General features: G+C 43.9%; 1 protein-coding gene across 2 annotated transcripts in view; it reads left to right on the top strand.

Moving 5' to 3' along the window:
- SPPA (signal peptide peptidase) overlaps positions 1–19,454 on the top strand; it is a 92,843-nt gene extending 73,389 nt beyond the window's left edge. For both annotated transcript variants that reach the window (XM_086494137.1, XM_086494138.1), the window contains 10 exons: positions 9,681–9,851; positions 9,955–10,058; positions 10,652–10,719; positions 10,801–10,967; positions 11,650–11,719; positions 16,300–16,454; positions 16,543–16,645; positions 17,119–17,206; positions 18,320–18,463; positions 18,545–19,454. In XM_086494137.1, coding sequence (XP_086350263.1) covers positions 9,681–9,851; positions 9,955–10,058; positions 10,652–10,719; positions 10,801–10,967; positions 11,650–11,719; positions 16,300–16,454; positions 16,543–16,645; positions 17,119–17,206; positions 18,320–18,463; positions 18,545–18,829 — 1,355 coding nt within the window. In that variant the 3' untranslated portion in view covers positions 18,830–19,454. The remainder of the gene's footprint in view (positions 1–9,680; positions 9,852–9,954; positions 10,059–10,651; positions 10,720–10,800; positions 10,968–11,649; positions 11,720–16,299; positions 16,455–16,542; positions 16,646–17,118; positions 17,207–18,319; positions 18,464–18,544) is intronic.
- The last annotated feature ends 389 nt before the right edge of the window (positions 19,455–19,843 follow it).

Genomic DNA, 19,843 nt, shown 5'->3' with positions numbered 1-19,843 from the left:
CCGCATTCACATACGGCCAGGAGACGGTGGAGTACACAGATGCTTACACTTACCTTGGAGTGGTTTTTAGTGGACCTGCATTTTCACTGAGGAGAGCAGCAGAGACTAGATTGACCAGAGCCCATGCAGCATTGGGCAGATTGTAGAGGATGTGTTCATAGGTTTAGTTTCAAGAGCCTCGGACGAAGCTCTGGCTATTTGACACTTTAGTGGCGTCTGCATTGCTCTATGGAGCTGAGATATGGGGGCCTTCATTGGATCATCACGGGAGGACAGGTCGCACTGATGGGTGGGGGGACATGGAGAAGCCTTTGGTCTCTATGATCTCACGGCTCATTAGAGCCAAGGCTTCAGTACCACGTGCCATTATCTGAGCAGAGCTTGCTGCCCCCCCACTAGTAGTCGAGGCGCTTACCAGATCTGTCTCCTTCATACACCGCATGTGGGAGCTTCCCAGAGACAGATATGCCCGCCTTGCACTTGAGTCCTCTCGACAGTTAGCCATGCAGGGAGATACAGCATGCTGGTATGGTGAAATGACATCATGGTTTCAGGCGCATGGGTTCAGCATAGACAGATTGCCCCCCTTCCAGTACTCATTAGAGGCACCCTCTCTGACTCTTACACAGTCTGAGATCACCAAGCTCATCTGACAAGACCTGGCTTAGCTAGACATCAGGAAGACATGGATACAACCAGCGCAGGAGCTGGGCACGAAGATGGCTTTCTACAGAGAGCATCTTCTCCAGCTTACAGAGGACGGTTTTGTGGCGAGGCCCAGATACATGGACACTGACTTGTCGCATGGGATACGATGTGCTATTGGCCAGATACGCACATCTTCACACCAACTGCGGATCGAGACTGGGAGATACAATGGAGTACCAGTAGAGGCCAGGACATGCCCCCTGTGTGGCATGGAGCCAGAGACAGAGTTGCACTACACATGCCACTACCCCGTCTACTACGAGATACGAGGCCGCTTCCACTGCTTGTTCAGAGAAGGCTTTGGACCACTCTCCAGAGTCATGCAGTACGAGGATCAGAGATGCTTGGGTTTGTTTCTACTCGAGCTGGGTCGACACAGAGAGATCTCAGAGACACATCACAGACTTCTTTAGAGCAGACACTGGACACCCGGAGGAGCCACTACCATAGCAGAGCCCGTCGCCTCACACCAGAGGCACACTGAGCGACCGGGCGACCGAGCTGGGGAGATCCAGACGCCCACGACTGCGGAGGACTACACAGTATCGACGAAGGCTGCATCAGAGGCTTCGGATCACTTTAGCCCGACATGCACGACGCCCGGTCAGACTACTGACCATGGAGGAGATTGATGAGATCCGCCAGCGACCGATTTTGGATCTCTTGTGATTTACCTACCCCAGCTAGCTGCTCTCCCCCGTTCACACCTAGCAGTCCAGGATTCCATAGTATATTTGTTTTGTCATTTTGTCATTTTGTTACTCTGACTTTGTATCAGATCCACCACATTGTAACTTTTTGGTCTCATAGGTCACTTTGGCCTTTTGAAGATGTTAATATAACATTTCATTTCATTTCATTTCATCTCTCTCTCTCTCTCTCTCTCTCTCTCTCTCTCTCTCTCTCTCTCTCTCTCTCATCACTAGATATGGGACAGCCAGAGGAGCAGCCATCACTGCAGAGCTCGGCCCACACTCTTTCGACCACTACCGGCACTCTCATCGACCGAGAGCTGGAGCTACGGAGATCCAGACGGCCACGATTGAGGAGAGGGGCTACACAGCATCGACGGAGACTACAGCAGAGATTCGAGTCATACTCTCTTGACATCCAAAGTGCAGATGAGGATGGATTCTAGTAGTAGTAGTATTTTTGTTCTAGTCTTTTTGTACCCAGACATGGTATCAGATTCACAATCTTGTAACTGTTTGGTCTCATAGGTCATTTTGGCCCTTTGAAGACGTTAATATAACATTTTATTTCTCTCTGCTGGTGACGAGCTGCTGGTGGTGGTGACGAGCTGCTGCTGGTGACGAGCTGGGCGCTGCTGTGGAGGTGACGACCTGCAGCAGAGAGCTGGACGCTGCTGCCTGCCCCTCTACTACCGTGCTGCTCTGACCCTGCTGGCTACCTCTTCCCTAGTCCTGGTGATAATAGATCCAGCATTAGGGGCAGCAAATCCAGCCCATCGACTGTGCAGTAGCACCCTGCATTTGCAGATTCCCGACACTACCTTCAGCCTCATGTTTATGTTTTTCAGCAGATTCTCCTGAGCCTCAGCAGGTCTGCCCATCGCTTGGCCTCAGCCTGCAACACCAGCAAATAAGCCTCAAGGCTCACACAAGGTGCCTGAGGATGGACCAATCAGCTGACCTTGGGGAAGATTTCTGAGAGGAGAGAAACTTTCTAGAGTCAAAGATGACTTAATGTATGAGAAGGTACAGGTGATGATTAAGGCGGAGCTGAGCCTTTTGAGAGGTGACATTGAAAAAGAGATGTATGTAAACGCGGAGACTTACAAAAAAGCTATGTATTCAGATATGAGGAAAGAGTTGGACAAAGAGATGCTTAATAAGTGTGACGAGATGTACACATCATTGAAGGTTGAAATGCAGACTCTAGTGAGGGCAGAAGTGAATGTAATGGAATACGTGATGCAAAAAAGATTCAAAGATGCACTTGTTGCTTTTGAAACTTGGAAATAAAAAATGGAAGAACGCATGAATGAAAAGGATGCATTGATCGAGACACTTAAGGGAGAACTTGCAGCTTGTAAGAATTCCCTTGCAAAGGAGGGAGAAAATCAATTCTCAATGATACACGAGCTCGAAAGCATTAAGGAGCAGGTGAAAACTCTACGTGAAGAGGAAGAGCCGAAGCCACAAACAACCTCTTCATGGGTTGAGCACCTTTTCAAAACACAAGTGAAGGTTGATAAAGTTGAAAAGTGGATCGAAGATGCAAAGAAAGAAACTTTACGTGAAGAGAAAGAGCCGAATCCACGAACAACCTCTTCATGGGCGGAGCACCTTTTCAAAACACAAGAGAAGGTCGATAAAGTTGAAAAGTGGATCGAGAACGCAAAGAAAGGAAAAGATAAGATACATGAAGCCACACCAACATCCACTATCATCAATATGACAATTGAGGAGGAGCAAAAGAGAAAAACTAGAGCTCTTCATGTGCATGTTATAGGTCTCAAAGCATAGTTACATGGAACGGGAACGAGGAACGACAACGGGGGCCTCCGGAACGTTTCCGGAACGCCCCCCCCCCCCCCCCCCCCGAAACAGCGGAACGAGAATGGGGCCAGAACGGTAAACCTAAAATATGCCATGGGAGGGCCTGTTTTTGACTCTTGAGAGCTTGAGGCTTGGGGGGAGAGGGTTTGGATTATCTAGGAGAGGATGGGAGGATACCCACCTTCCCCCCAAAAAAAGCATTCAAACAACATTGCCCAAATGTCCCCTATTTTAAAGGACTAGATTTTTCAAATTTTAAAAATCTACCGTTCCGGATCTACGTTCCGTGTTGCGCTTGGCGTTCCGGTTTTGCATGGGGATGGAACGACCCTCCATTCCCGTTTCCGGTTTGAAGGAGCCTGAGGTTTGGGAGCGCGTTCCGGGAACGGGAGGGCCCTGTTCACCCGTTCCTTGTTACACTGTCTCACAGACATTGGAAAAGTAGACGAAGAAGTGCAAGAGCTCTTGAAGCGCCTGGGTATTTTTGAACCCACACACACATGTTCTTAGGGAGTTGGCAAGAAGAGAAGTGATGAGAAAGGGAGTCCAAAGGAAAGAGCACTCATTATACGTTTCTCCACGTTGGAAGCTAGGAAGGAATTTTTGAAGAAGAGACCAACACTCAAGCAAATTGGGATATTTTTGGGTGATGACCTCACTCTTAACACAAGTAGCACACATGCAAGAGCTGATGCGAGGGATCAAGGCAATGAGGGAGAAAGGAAAAATTACTTTCTACAAGGGAGGGAGAGTAGTGGTGTTGGAAAAACACACCGCATGACGCTGGGAGACCTATGGGACCAACCTTAAAACGGCAGCATGAAATTGTAATGGATGAGTGAAGTTAGATGTAGGCGCATTTGAGGTTAGCTTTAAGGGAAGAGACATTATTGTTTACTCGGGGACGTATCAGACTCCTGTCGGCACATTATCTAGAGTGATGGGATACCATTGGGAGACTACTTGTAGGCACGATGTGCCATCAACGCATAGAGGACGTGGGTCAGGAGGTGTGGCAACTCTATTCAAGGAGGAGCTTCAGCCCCTCATTTGTATTGTTCGGAGAGATGCGCAGGCGATATATATGTGGGTCAGAGTGAGAGCAGAGACCTGGAGGCCACTCTACATTGCAATATGCTATTTTTCCCCAGCACATCTCATTATGCATCGCCCAAGGGGCAGTCATCCTACACGATATTGGATGAGGACCTATGGGAGTTCTCTAGGGATGGAGATGTCATTCTTTTGGGAGACTTTAATGCCAGGACGGGCCAGTCTCAGATAGCCATCTATGATATCTCAAGAGGAAATGTTGAGAGAATTGGATGTCAATGATATGGGATTGGCCAGTTGTTCGCAGGATGAGCACACTAGATATGGGGGATATCTGACAGATATGGGGACTGCACATGGATTGGCCATCTTCAATGGCCTACAGAGATTTCCAGCGTCGAGTGGGTTCACTTGTTTTCCTCATAGATATGGGCTTTGCACAGTGGATTATGTTTTGGCTCAGCCCAGTTTCATACCCTCTATTCAAGACTTTACAGTCGGGTCCAAGCCTATTGGGGTAGTAGTAGATCATGCCCACCTCACGTTTACCGTCTCATTCCAGTTCAGCACAACCGATTGGCATAGACATCTATGCATACCCGATACACTTTTACTTCGAAGACTGATTCTGTCAACATAGATGGTATCTACAGAGCTTATGCACAGAGGATTTGGGGAGCCTTCTAGAGGAGCTCACTTATATATTGATAGAAATTGTAGCAGCATAGGCATACCCACACACTGAGCCTGGGCAGCGACGACGTTCTAGGAGCATACCCCAGAATAGCTGGTATGATGAGGAGTGTAGAGAGTCCAGAGCCCGACTTGAGAGGGAGGTACTTCTAGGAGTCATCACTCACAAGTAGTCACGGATTGCTTCTCGGCATTTGGTGCGACGGAAGAAGAGGGCGTTTCTAGCTCGTTTAGAGCAGGATTTATACCAGTTGTTCTTGAGCCAGGATTTAGGCCAAGCATGGCGACTCTTCCATGGGCATTCTCCCCCACCAGCCATCACGTCTACAAAGATATGGGGTCAGTATGCATCATCTCTTTACACAGTCTCGGGGCAACCACCTCTTCCGGATGCGTCAAAGCCATGCCCACATACATGTGCTTTCTTTACTGCCGAGATGGTAAAGAAGGCCATTGATAGGATGAGGACTAGGAGAGCATATGATCACAATTGCCTAGTAGCAAAGCATTTTATACATGCCAGAAATCTGCTTACAGAGCTTCTAGCAGTGATGTTCAACCATGCCATGTGCGAGGGCTACTTGATACTTGGAGATTGTCTACTATCGTACCTATCTTCAAGTCAAGGGACCCTATGGAGCCTGGGAACTACCGCACTATCATGATTGGACACACATTGGCATTGTTGTACGCATCCATCCTTGAGCAACATCTGAGTAGATAGGCAAAGAGAGGGTATACACTATACTGGCAGTAGGAGAGGCGGGTTTCATGAGAGGTTTTTCTACTCTTGAGCATATTCTGACACTCAGAGCCATTATTGAGGAGGGGAGATCATGTGGGAGACAGCTCTATTGTTGCTTTGTGGACTTCCGCAAAGCCTTTGATATAGTGCCCAGAGCTAGATTGATGCGTAGATCCCAAGAGATGGGGGTTCGGAGAGAGTTGATTTGGGGGACCATGGCTCTATACAAGTCAGTAGTGGGGCATGTACGCACTCCAGAGGGGATTTCTGATTTTGTTCACTCCACTATTGGGTTGAAACAGGGCTGCCCGCTATCTCCCACACTTTTGGCATGTATGTGGATGAGGTTGCTGACTACATTGAGAGGGATGGTGATAGAGGAGCACAATTGGCAGGGACATTGATCCCACTATTGCTATATGCTGATGATATTGTGCTGATTTCCGACTCCCCGGAGGGAATGCAACATCATTTAGATGCTTTGTACAAATTTGTCCACGATAGTGGATTGTTTGTTAACTAGGGGAAAACCAAGGTTATGGTGTTTAACACCACACCACAGTGGGTCTGGAGGTCAGCACCTACTTTTACATATGGCCAGGAGATGGTGAAGTATACAGATGCATACACCTATCTTGGGGTAGTCTTCAGTGGACCGGCATTTTCATTGAGGAGAGCAATAGAGACTAGATTGACGAGAGCTTATGCAGCCTTGGGAGGACTGGAGAAGATGTGTTCGCAGGTTCAGTTTCAGGAACCTCAAACAAAGTTGTGGCTTTTTGACACTCTAGTGACTTCAGCTATGCTTTATGGGGTTCAGATTTGGGGACCCTCGGTGGACCATCATGGCAGATCCGCTAGCATTGATTGATGGAGATGTATGGGAGTGGTCTTTAGGTCTCTATGATCTCTTGGATGATTCGGGCTAAGGCCTCGGTGTCACATAAGATTATTTGAGCCAAGCTAGCTGCCCCCCTCTCATGGTCGAGGCACTTACTAGATCCATGTATATGGTTTATGGGGGCACTTACTAGATCAGTATCCTTCATGTATAGTTTATGGGACCTCCCCAGAGACAGATATGCTCGACTAGTCCTTGAGTCATCCCGATAGCTAGCGCTACAGGGGGATACAGCATGCTGGTATGGGCAGATGACATCATGGTTTCAGTCACATGGTGTCAACATGCATAGACTGCCTTGGTTTCAGTATTCCTTGGATGCACCCTCCGTATCTCTCACACCGAGAGGGTTTTTAGACCGTTGGCTAGAGTCATGAGATATTAGGATTAGAGATGCCTGGTTGGTTTTTGCTAGAGCTGCGTAGACGTAGGAGAGTCTCTTGAGGAGATGAGGCAGTGGGAGACATTCACAGAAGGAGATCATTGACTTCTTTAGAGCAGATACTCGGCTACCAGATGAGCATGCTTCACAACAAACTTCAGAGCTCACCCATACCGGAGGTATATTAGCTGACAGAGACATTGAGCTGGGGCGAGCTAGATGCCCATGTCTATGAGGGGGACCACGACATCGTCGGAGGCTCCAGCTGGGGGATCAGAACTATTCTAGCACGACATGGGAGATGCAGACATTGACGAAGCTCTTCAGTGACTGATGCAATACTTTCTTGGACAACGCCCGATGCCGGGCATCCTCGGGCATTGATGAAGATGGTTTTAGTCTTTCAGTTTACTTCATTTTTATTTTTATTTTTGTACCCAGACATTGGATTGGATCCACCAAGATTGTATCAGTTTGGTCTCTTAGGTCATTTTGGCCTTATGAAGACATTTAATATAACATTTCTTTTCATTTTCATCTCTCTCTCCCCCCCCCCCCCCCCCCCCCCCCCCCCCCCCCTCTAGTAGATCACTTCGACTGGATGTAGTTGCTTTTGAGGAGACTTTCAAAAGCCGAGTATTGTTCTAATACTTAGCAACTCAATGATGTAAGAAGATGAGGAGCTTGCCCGCTGTCTGAGGAGTGTAGACAAGAATCCGAGGCTAGGAGCAAAGCTTGTGGGAATACTAGTAGAGGATCAAGATGGGTTGCTATGCTTCAAGAAGGAGCTACATCCTATTATACAAGTAGCACAAGGGGGTATAGAGGGATGAGCATGCTGGCTATATGTGGATCAGAGTTCAGATAGAGGATTGTCCTCTTGTTTACTTTTCCGTATGGTACTTTATCATGCTAGTTATGGACTTTAAATCAAGGACAGATTGTTGTGAGGCTGTTTTTTTTTTATACATTGGTGGAGGATTTTGGGAGTATTTTCTTGTAGATCTTGGCATCAAGAGAGTTTTCGGGGATTCGTGTTGTTGCACAAAATATGGTAAGTATCTCGTAGAGTTGGGAGCTCCGCATGGGCTAGCCATATGCAATGCCATTGTTAGGAAGATTTATATATTACCCAAACCAATATGAAGCCAGCACATTGGTTTAGGTACTTGCCTCACTTGCTCCTATACCACGTATCACGGTATCAGCAGGGTTTCCGTCGCAACAGCAGTTCTCTCATTTTACCCACTCATACTTATTGTGCTTTGCTTTTGCAGTCTGTTTGGGATTGTTTCCATTTCAGAGACATTTCCTTCAACAGTTTGAGGCCCTCTTTGACTGTTTTTAGCCTTCTCAAATGAATCCACTGATTTTGGGTGGCCATGTCTTGTACAAAATCATATCAATACAAACTTATCTCCACCAAAAGAAGTGTATACACGCCCATGCATGTGCCCGTGTGAGAGAGATACCACGTAATCTAGTGGCAAAGGGGCTGACAGGGATGATACATCTTATAGGACACCTGGATGCCCAATGCTAGTTTGGAAGCAATAAAATTTCTAATCTCTGTTAGATTGCATTCAAGTCTTTTGCTATTATGTGTGCTTAAAATATCATCAATATGCTCTGACGAGGCATAGTGGGCTGGGAACCCTTTTGATTGGCTAATCTCCAACACTAGCTGTTGTCAGTCCTCGTGTAGATGTAGTCATCACACATCGCCAGTGACTTGAGTATATCGCGATGGAGCTGTACATTTTATGTCACTACTGGGTGAGTAATGCAAGGCTGAGATCACCTTGGCCTAGAATCTGTTTGTTAGCTAGCCTTTGTGGCAGTGCAGCTTGATTGAAAAGCTCCCAAGTCATCATTAAACAATATGTTGCATAATATTGTGGAGCAAAAGAACCCCTTCTTGAAGAAGTATTCCTATCGTATTTAAATATTTCAAATATTTTGGTGCACATATGGAATGATGCAAATAACAGATACTTCTCTACACCACTATCTGTGCCGCCTTCTCTAGTTTGTCTTGGTTGTGTAAGATACAGATACTTGAAGTTTCCCTATAGTATGGCACATGGCACACCACACATATACTACTTGTTATCCAGTCAGTGCCCAATCACTCCTCTATGAGCTGCAAGGAATGATCTGTACTAGGTTGCTTGTCATGTGAAGATGTGTGCGGTTCTATATGAATACAAAGGTAAGCCAATGCCCAAAGCCATGGGTCTATTAGGGAGTTTTCATAGGTCATTTTGGTCTTTGCAAGTGTCAACATTGGTTCTTCATTCTTTTCTTTCAAAGTATGCACAGTTAGTATTCACTTCTAAAAGCACGGAAAAAGAAATTAAACAGGGAAGGAGATCCAGGTATTGCTCTTGTTTTTTATTTCTTTTATTTAAAATATGGTGAGGATTCGAAAGGTCAAGACGAATGGGGGACATAAACTGCTATAGGATTGAACCATAGAATCATACGTACCAGCACAGATTGCTTACGTGAAGCACTTCTAGTTGTAGCTAATGCTTTGTGCTGCGTTTATGCTGTTAAAGGGTTGGTTGGCTATGTAAAGAAATTTTAGGAGTTGTGAGAGGAAAAATAGTCCTTAGAGAATATAGCGGAAGTTCACCTTATAGTTGCAATATAACACTTCAATGTTCGTTTCAGGTGTGCTTGAAAAAGTGGGTGTAGAACCAGAGGTGGAGCGTATAGGGAAGTATAAAAGTGCTGGTGACTTGATTTCTAGAAAAGACATGTCAGAAGAAAACAGGGAAATGCTTACAGCTTTGCTGGATGATATATATTCTAATTGGCTTGGAGAAGTTTCCAGTCTGAATGGTAATCTTTCAACAGTCCTGATTGAGGTCTGCTTAGTTAGCTTAAGTTTTGGCAGTAAGATTATCTAAATTAAGAGGGCTTTAACACTTTTTTTTTAAATCAGGCAAAAACAAGGAAGATGTGGAAAGCCTTCTCAATGCAGGCGTGTTTGAGATAGAGAAATTGAAAGAGGGAGGCTGGATCACGGACATAAAGTATGATGATGAGGTAGTACTTCTTTCTCAAAGAATCCAGTCTTCTTGGTCACCAATGCGAGTCACGGGCAGTGGTAGTGCACATGCTTCAGAACGAGCCAATTTGTAGGACAGGAATTTACACAGACCGGGGTGTTGTAGATAATAATTTTGTGAACGGGACAGTTTCTCCTAGTTGTAGAAGAGTTGCACCACATCAAGCTGCTAACTCTTACTTGGGGGCCTTTGAGGTCACCAGAGCTAGTGTACAGGTTTTTGGCTTGCTTGGGATACATTCTTTGGGACAAAACTGAATCATGGCTTTGGGTGAAGTTTATTTTTGGGTGCTTGGGACATTGTTGCTTGTTTGAACCTGCCTGCATAAATAGTCATATTTATTCACGTTTTTTGTGGTTAATCTGTGCTGCCTTGAAGACTGTGTTCCACAACTTTGGGAAAGATGTTGGTGATAGCGCCTTGTACCCCAACCTGAGCAGTGTGTAGTTGACTTCATGCAGAATACCTATTTGCTCATGCATTGATGGTAGAACGAGTTACATTTCACGGACTCAATGTATATAGGTCCTTGCTTACACTTCAAGGCTATAATGGTTGCATCTTTCCCAGGTGGAAAAACTGCTCAAAGAGAGACTTAATATCAAAGAGGACAAGAACCTTCCGGTTGTGGATAACAAGTATGGAAGTTTACACCCTTTATGTTTATGAGGGTTTTTTTCCCTGATGCAACTAAGTTATTGCAATTGTAATTCTTTCAGAAAGTACTCAAGAGTTAAACTCTGGACTTTAAATCTTGCTGGGAGCAAAGATCAGATTGCTGTCTTACGAGCGGTTGGAAGTATAAGCCGTACAAAAGGGGGAATCAATGTTGGTGGAGAGGGCATTGTTAGTGACCAGTTCATCGACCAAATTCGGCAAGTACGAGGTCCCTTATTAACCTCTACCAGCTCCCCTGCATAACCAGAAATGCTTTCCTTAGTTGGGTCGTCATGTGTGTTTATAGCTTTATGAGAATGTTTTTACTTTACTTGGATCAAGTAGGCTTCCTGTTCTTTATTTGGGAGCAACTAGACTTCCTGGAACAAGAGCTCAACAAATCTTTCTGGAAGACCTTGCGAGTCGAAAAAAGAGTAGAAGACAAATAAAAGACTCCATAAGCTCTTATTATTTGCTCCCACCAAGTAGTTAGTATTGAATTTCCAGCGAGGAGGAACAATTCTGGCAATATGCCAGGCAAATTATGTGCTATACTCTCATAGCATTGCTGAATTTCATGGTAGTCATCATAAGCTAAACTTTTTATTGTCATCAAATGTGTCCACTAGAAAGCTGTTCCTGGAGGTTGATATCTCCTTCTGTCAAGACACATACTAAGCATTTAGGTGTGTTTCAAAGTTTTAGGTTCCTAAAAAATTGCGTTTGGATATATACATCAATTTTTTTGGTGGTCGAAGTGAGAACATATTGAGCACAAATTTGCCGACATAAGCTAGGAGGAAAACCAGGATACATAATCTTGGAAGCCAGCTTAACCTTGAGCTCTTATTGACAAAGCAAGCCAGCATGCCGGTTAAAATGTAACTAGTTAATCTTCTGTCCTTTTTCAGATGCAAAGAATTTCAAAGCAGTGGTTTTGCGTATAGACAGCCCAGGAGGGGATGCTCTGGCGTCTGACCTGTAAGTATCAAAATTTGTGCTATAAAGCAATGCTTTTAGGAGTGTGTGTGTGTGTGTGTATGAGTTTTTGATTTCCAAATGTTCTCTTTTAATTTCTCTTTTGGGGATGAGGGTGGTGCATTATGGTTAACAAAGACTTTTTTCTTTGTGTGTGTGTGTATGTGTGTGTCACAGATGACACATGCTCTGCCGTGGGCACTGACAAAGGACAATTAAAGTCTTATCCGTCATTAATACCCGGTGTGGGTGGAAATAGTGGACTTCTCTTGCACGTGGAGACACTTTCTACCGTACACACGTGGGAATGTAATCTGTTTTTCGAAATTGGATGCAAACACCAATAGATTTTGCATTCTATGGGATACTAACAAACCTGCCCCAGGAGGCATTATGGTTGATTCGGGGGACCCGTGGGTGGGCAAGTGCCCATTCAAACTTAAATGGGGCAAGTTGCAAATTCATGTTTCCGATGTGGTAAATTTGGGCATATGCAACCTAAATGGCCTGAACCCGTTTCGCAACCTCTTCAGATTTTAGCAGTTCTGTCCTTCAGCCCCCAACGTGGAAATAGGAAAAACTAAGCCTCCCATGTTTGTAGTTTCTAGTAATGGCCATGCTGCGAAAGGTAAGAATGTGGGGTCGAGTGATTCTAGTGATTGGGAGGTGCCTAAAAAGACGGTGAAGATCCACACTCCACTCTGCTCTCGTAACTATGTTCCGCTTGTCAATGCTAATAAGAATGTATCGTTTAAGCAACTTCCATGTAACGATAATTGCACGTTGATTGACGTATGGGAAAAAGTGATGCATTCTTGTAAAGGTGTACTTAAACGTGAGGCTTCCACTTTGCATGTTAATTCTATGCAAACTTTTTTTGCACTGAATCAACAAATCAACTCTAGCGTAGATGCGGTGGAAGAAGACTTGCACATGGGCATGTCTATTCAATTCCTTATGCTTTTTTTCCACTTGTACTTGGTTTCTCATGCATAATCGCATTAGATGCATCTTGTACAATGTGCATGGGTTATGTAACCTTGATAAATGCGGTTAACTTGGTACTATGTAAATACATGTAGAGCAGATATAGTTGTTTTGCAAGAACACAATCAACGGGAGTTTGCTGGTTAGTGTTCCTATTTTGCGGGTTACTGGATTGCATATACTCGGGAGTCTTGATGATGGTTTGGCATGAACTTTAGCCGGTTCTTGTGCGTAATGACCCATGTGGTCATTGGATGATTGTGCATGGATGATTGTGCAATGTTTGTTGAATGGTGAGACTTATGAAATTGGAGGCATCTATGCATATATGGCCTCTGGGCAAAGGGCCGCGTTATGGCGAGACATCTCTTCTTATCCATGGACCTCCAATGCAATCCTTTATGGCGATTTCAACAATACTCATGATATGCAGGATAGCACCACATGCAACTCACATATATTGCTAGTGGAAAGACAAGCATGGGATCATCTTTTCGCTTCTGTACAGATGCTTGATTTATGGCATTATTTGTATCCCTATGTCTTGGGATTTTTTCAGCATGTAGCTCACTCCTCGTATCATGCACGACTGGATAAATGGTATGTACTTAACTTTACAATAGTACGATGATTTTTGTATGCGATATATATGAGTTTGGATTACACTTTGCAACTATCGGAGCATCACCCTATCTTATTGAATTTGTACTTTGGACAATCTCTTTGTGATAGACCTCTTTCTCGAAAGCGTCTCTTGCATATTAACAATGCTTATCTTACTCATGAGGCATTTCGAGATATGGTCTCTGGACTTATTCTCTTCTTGCTTGCTTTGTCAATAAAGGTTGTGCTTCGAAACAATTTTTTTAACATTTGCATCACTTGAGGGTTTCCCAGGACATTAAGCTCTGGGGTAAGCTTCAACACATGCTGGTTCATTTTTTGTCCGTGTCGCCCTTGGCAGATGGTGCTTGCATGTCTGATGGTTTTGTAGGACACGCCCTTTGACGTTATGTCTACCAGGCAGGTTTCTGCTCTTCTTCTACCACAGTCAAGACAGTCCTGGATTGTTTACCGTTGTAATGCCCTATGGTTAATGCATAAGTGAGATACGTGGTGGAAGAAGCCACTCTCTGCCCTTTGGAAGAGCCACTTGCCTTTTAAAGAGCGATAGTTTCTTTGGCGATGCTTGCTTGGAGTTCTTCTGGTGGGCTCTTTTCTCAGTGCATGCCATATCTGCTCTTCGCGATGTGTTGATGCTCGACTACTGAAGTGACTGTTAGTGACTTGCTTTGGTATTGCCGCATTACTAGAGGTTTTCTCCGTTGTATAGCATGTAGTATGGTTTTTTGGCATTCTCTCGCCTTCTCTATGGCGATTTACGGTCTTCTTTGTGTGGGTCAGATTTTGGCTTATTGGACACTATGGCGTCAACCTAACGGCTGCATGTTCCTTCGCTTTGATGCAGATCCTTTTAGTTTTTCAAGCTTTCCCGTAGGAAATCTTTACGCCTTGCTTGTGAAGTTGGTGATATCACCTTAGAGATGCATCTGCTTTTCTATGAATGCTTGTGTTTTGTACTTTTGTATACGATCCTTTTTGTGGGTTTTCCTTGCCTTGAGGTTTCCCACTCGTAAATTAATCCCAAAGATTTATTAAAAAAAGTGTGTGTGGAATTCTTCCTCTCCTTTGGGAGAAGGCGCATGGGAGAAACAAGTCTTGCTAGTGGAAGGAGGGTTCACGTAAATTTTTTCCTAACCAAGCTCTTTGTGAGTAATTTTCTCATTGGTGGCCAATTACTTTGATGCCTGTCGTTTACAAGATATTGTTGGTGAACCGGATTAAAGATCACCTTCTTACAGGACTTCATCAAGCTTAGTATGGTTTCATTCATGTTGCCAAATCATTGACAACTTGGCGAATGTTTTGATTGGCATGGAATATACATGCAGTAGGATGTACTTGTTATGCAAGTTGATATTGAAAAGGCTTTTGACACTGTGCAGTGCGATTACATTGCTGCTACAATGCGGTGTCTTGGGTTCGGTCCTAAGTTAGCCAATATCGTTTATTTCTTGTATTCTCGCAGTACGTCTTTGGGGATCCTTGAACCGACGCAATCTTGGCCTCTTGGTTGTTCAGTTAGGTAGGGTTGCCTGCTTAGTCAATTGATGTTTGCCTTTGCCACTCATCCCTTGATGCATCTTGATCATTTGACCTCCGCTAGTCGGCTTCATGGCTTGCAGTTACCCTTGGGTCAGAACTGTATTGGGCAGGCTTTTGCAGATGACTCATTTTTATGCCTCGCAATCACCAAACTGATGTTCAAGCAATTATGGATGCTTTGGAGCTGTATGGGCTTGCGGCTGGTTGTCAAATTTCTTCAGTGGAACTTATCCACATGGCCATTGCATGTTCGCCCGAATCATTCAAAGTGTCTTGATGACTTACGTTCATTTCTATTTGGCATTATTGCATTGGCCTTGTCATCATCTCATTTCTCTTATGTCAGCTATTTTCTCTCATTTGTGGAGAACCCATGCTCATAAAAAAGGCTTGCATTTGATGTTGATGGGAAAACTTTGCACGTCTAAGCGCTTTGGTGGCCTCAATATCTTGGACTTGTTCAGGCGTTTTTGCTAGAAAGGCCATGTTGTTGCCTACCCTTACGTAACAAACTCAGCCTTGGACTCTTATGCTTGCCTAGTTGTCGGCATGTTGTTACTTCCTCCTTCGGTCATTGGCAATCATCTCTCTAGTAGGTCGTGTTTGGCAAGATGGAAGGACACATTCCTGGTTCTTCTTTTATTTTCAGTTTGATTTCTGCTTGGAAAGATGTTACAATTCATTTATCCTAGCATGGTCGACAACACCAGGAAAGGAATTCGCTTCGTTTGGAGAGTCTTCATTGTAATCAGGCATTCTCTCTTACTTTGGTTGACCGTTCGCCTCGTTAGGCATACTTTCTCTTGTCGTGGCCTTCGAGTATTTGATGAGGTGGGCTACACCTTCCCGTTTCCCCTTGCCACTCGCCATTTTCGATTGGGTATGCATTACCGTCAGCTTTGGAGAGAGCTTAAACACATTTTGGTTGATTTGATTGGAATTTCCTGGACACACCTTTTGAGGCCATTTGTGCTAGTCAAGTTTATGCTCTTCTTCTATCGTGGCCTTGGCTTGATGACCATTGTAATGCCCTATGGTCCATGCAAAAGTCTGATACCTGGTGGAGGAAGCCTCTCTTTGTCCTCTGGCAGAGCCACTTGCCTTGGGGGGGGGGGGGGGGGGGGATGCCTGCGTGCGCCTCTAGGAATGCAAGGCCTTTTTGGGCCTGTTTAAGAGGTTACGTGTAGACATCATTGCACAGTTTACAAAAAGGTCATCTTTGATGTAACAGTGCATACAATTTAGATGTAAGAAATCCATGAGGTATAGATTGATTATGAGATTGATTGGTTTTCTTTTACGAGTCTGTTGCACAGTTTACAAAAAGGTCATCTTTAATGTAGCAGTTATACAATTTAGATGTAAGAAATCTATTAGGTATTGATTGATTATGAGATTAATCGGTTTTCTTTTACGAGTCCATGTTACAGAATGTGGCGTGAACTAAGGTTGCTTGCTGCAAAGAAACCTCTAATAGCATCAATGGTGGATGTGGCTGCAAGTGGTGGCTACTATATGGCCATGGCAGCTAATACCATTGTTTCTGAGAAGCTTACTTTAACAGGCTCAATAGGAGTTGTGACAGGTTTGACGTGCATTCATTCTCCTTCCTATGAGCTCACAAATGTTCTATGCAATGGATTGTATTCTAACCTTTTGCCCTAAATTGACAGGAAGGTTCAGTTTGAAAAACCTGTATGAAAAAGTAGGCTATACAAAGGAGGTAATTTCTAGAGGAAAGTTTGCTGAACTGGATGCAGAACAACGGCCTCTGAGGTTATTCGCTTCCCTCACTTATTTGTTTTTTAAACAACCGTGAAGCCCAGTTGCACATGCACTCTTTAAAATTCAGTTTAAATTTTGTGGAGGGGATTGGGGGGGCGGCATGAAAATTGGCTGCTGCTATTTCAAAAGAATATATTTTGTGTGGCTCTTCATTTCTTATAGATCAATAGCAGCTTGCACATACACATGAAACACTTGTATATTGAAAATGCTAAGTGTGTGTATAATTTCTCGAATGTGCATGCATGTGTGCGTGCATGAGTGTGAATGATGGCTGGATGTCATTCTCGCAATTGTGTGCTTCAGAAAACCTAGCTTGCCAGCAGAACGCTCATGTAAGCATGATGAGCTCGTTGATGAAGAAAAAAGTTTTAACATATTTCTTTGGCAATTTTCATTATATGCATTCTGTTACTATGTGGTTTGAGAGCTTTACTTTATCATAACATCAACCGGTGGTGCAGGCCTGAAGAAAAAGAGTTTTTTGCAAAGTCAGCCCAGGAAGCATACAGGAAGTTTCGAGACAAGGCAGCTCTATCTCGGTCTATGGAGGTTAGACTTTTGAAAAGATCATTGCCCCTTCATTTTTGGGCTTGTTACCTTGTGTTTGAATTTGGCCAGAGTATTGCTCGTCATAAGTACTAGATCACAAGTGGGCTCCCTCCATAAAATCTGCGATGATTGATGTGGCATTTCAGAAGTCTCATTGGGTAGAAGGCAATATCTCATAAATTTGAAGTGTTATGGCCCTATCAAGGCTCCTCTATGGAGCTTTCCGTTTTTCCTTAAGCATTGCTACAAGTTCCTAGCATGTGAATTTGTTCTTCATTCATGGGAGGAAGATGGGCTCCGGCTCCTGTAATTAAGCCTTAAAATTCATCCCCACCCTAATCTCTCTTAGAGTCGAGTCTGGGCTTGCAGTCGTGCTTCAACACCATGCAAGGTGCTTCTTTATTTATTGAGATAGAAGAGATGCAGCAAAGTCTTGAGGCCTTGATGTGGTCTAGGAATTTATCCCATCCATAAGGTTATTTTATCTAAAGAGCGCTTCTCTTGGGTGCCCTTGTGGAGCCAATTCGGAAGATCTGACCTTTTTCCTGTCTGAAGAATTTGCAATCTTCTGCTAAATTTTATTATTATCTCAGCTGGGTTTTCGGGATGAGCGGCCTGTCATTTGGCCAGCAATAGGTGCTGCTACTAAGGAAGATGCAGTTTTGGCAGACCAAGATTTTAATGTACTACATCATGTTGGTCAAGTCTTTGTTTAAGTTGTACATGTATTTTATGCACTAGGTTGCCGGACTACCATATGGAGGTAATGAAGCAGGTGATAGTATGTTCTCTCTGAAATGACCATAGTATCTATGTTTATTTACTGCATTAGGTTGTTGAACTTCCATACGGAGGTCAAGGAGCAGGTGATAGCAGATACTGCCCCATTTTATATCCTCTTTCTAAGAGGGTTTGCCTTCTCTTAGAAGCCTTCAAATAGATAACAAGATCAAATTTTATCAAGGTGATGATGGGGGTTTGGTTAGCCTCAACTGCATAATTTAGAGAAAAATGTGTTCTCGTTACTTTCTAATCCTTGAAGTTTCATGGGGGCTTTTTGGGTGTTAATAAAAGGTCTGCTTTACATGGTTGCTTTTTGTATGTCGTATACAGATAGAGAAGATGGAAGAAGTTGCTCAAGGCCGAGTATGGACAGGAAAGGCTGCAAGCGACAGAGGCTTAGTTGATACACTGGGTGGTATGTCGAAAGCAGTAGCAATAGCAAAGCAGAGAGCGGGCATACCCCAGGATACCAAGGTAAGGGTCGTCTCATTTCTGATGGTTGGCGTGACTGGAGTATTTTCTAGGGATGATACAGTACACAACCTGATGATGTAGGTCTCTTTGATTGAGCTGTCTAAGAGGCCGGTATCTGTTACGGATGTATTAAGGAGTGGTGTTACCGTGGTAACATCTCTGAGCAAGCTACTTAGTACTGGAGGGAGATTCGAAGTTTTGCAAGAGCTAGCTCAGCATCGAGCCCTACTTGATGACATGTACACATATGGTATGCAAGCCCGCATGGAGAATGTTATTGTTGAAGGCTCCAATGGCAGCTTGCAATCTCTTCTCATCATCTCCAATATTCTGCAGAGCTGGTTAAGGTCCTCCACCAAGGATTAGCTCTTTTGCCCACCTTATACAGATTTGGCTTTTGGGCTGTACAGTGTAAATTCAAAGTACTTGCTCAATAAGTGCTAGAAACAAGTGTTGTAAATATGCTTTGTTTTGACTTTCCATGTCCACATGAGTTCCGAGAGTTATTTCATCATCCAATGTAGGAAAAAGGAAAATCCTTAGATTCGCCTGGTAAAGTTGGATGGTAACTCTTGTAAGAAGCAGCGTACCAATCCAATGGGCAAGGCACGGAATGGAATGATTTTCCATTTTTATCAAAGCATGAATCAAGAAGAGCTTATTATTTGGCAATAACAGTGTGGCAGAAGAATTTACAACCGTGCGAGAAGGATGTGGCTGATGGTTTTTGATGACATGAACACAACGCAAAGATGAAAACTTTCCATGAGCATAATTACCAGCAATGCTGCCCATGGCTTGTTTGGTTAAAAACTTGGAGTCATTGGGTGAATGATGCCAACATTGTATCCATTGAAATAAGGCAGGGACCTTTTCTTAATATTCCCATATTGCCCATATGAGGTGAAAGCCCATGACTTGCAAATGCACTCAAGAAAGAAGGTCCCGTTTTGTATGAATCACTAAGCTAAATAAGATAGTGTTTACTGGATCCAAAAATAGTGGAAAGCTCACTAACTTTGCAGTAGATACCTGAAAGACGGCCATCAGTGATCACCTGCATAGGATGTCAATGTTTTCAATGTTCATTACAGAGGCAAACTTTAGTTATGGAGTCTGAAAGCCAAAATTGTCTTAATTAATGTCAAGTAAGAGTACGAAGTCATGGCCAAATGTAAGAAGCACAATTAACTTTTTAAATTGGAAGGAGCACCTGTAAATTTTTTAGCATTAGTTAATGATAAATCCGTCCCTCTTACTACTGCAGAGCTATGCATAAAAGGTTCGGACAATTGATCTTCAGTAGCATGTGTAGGCTCTCCTTAACACAAGATTGGCCAAGTATGTGAAGCATGATCCTTTGGAGGAAGCTAGAAGCAA

This window comes from Adiantum capillus-veneris, chromosome 21 (assembly GCF_014529385.1).
Source record: "Adiantum capillus-veneris isolate H3 chromosome 21, ASM1452938v2, whole genome shotgun sequence".
Lineage (NCBI taxonomy): Eukaryota > Viridiplantae > Streptophyta > Polypodiopsida > Polypodiales > Pteridaceae > Adiantum > Adiantum capillus-veneris.
The sequence above is the reverse complement of the archived record's forward strand: the minus strand, read 5'-3'. Positions and strand labels throughout refer to the sequence as shown.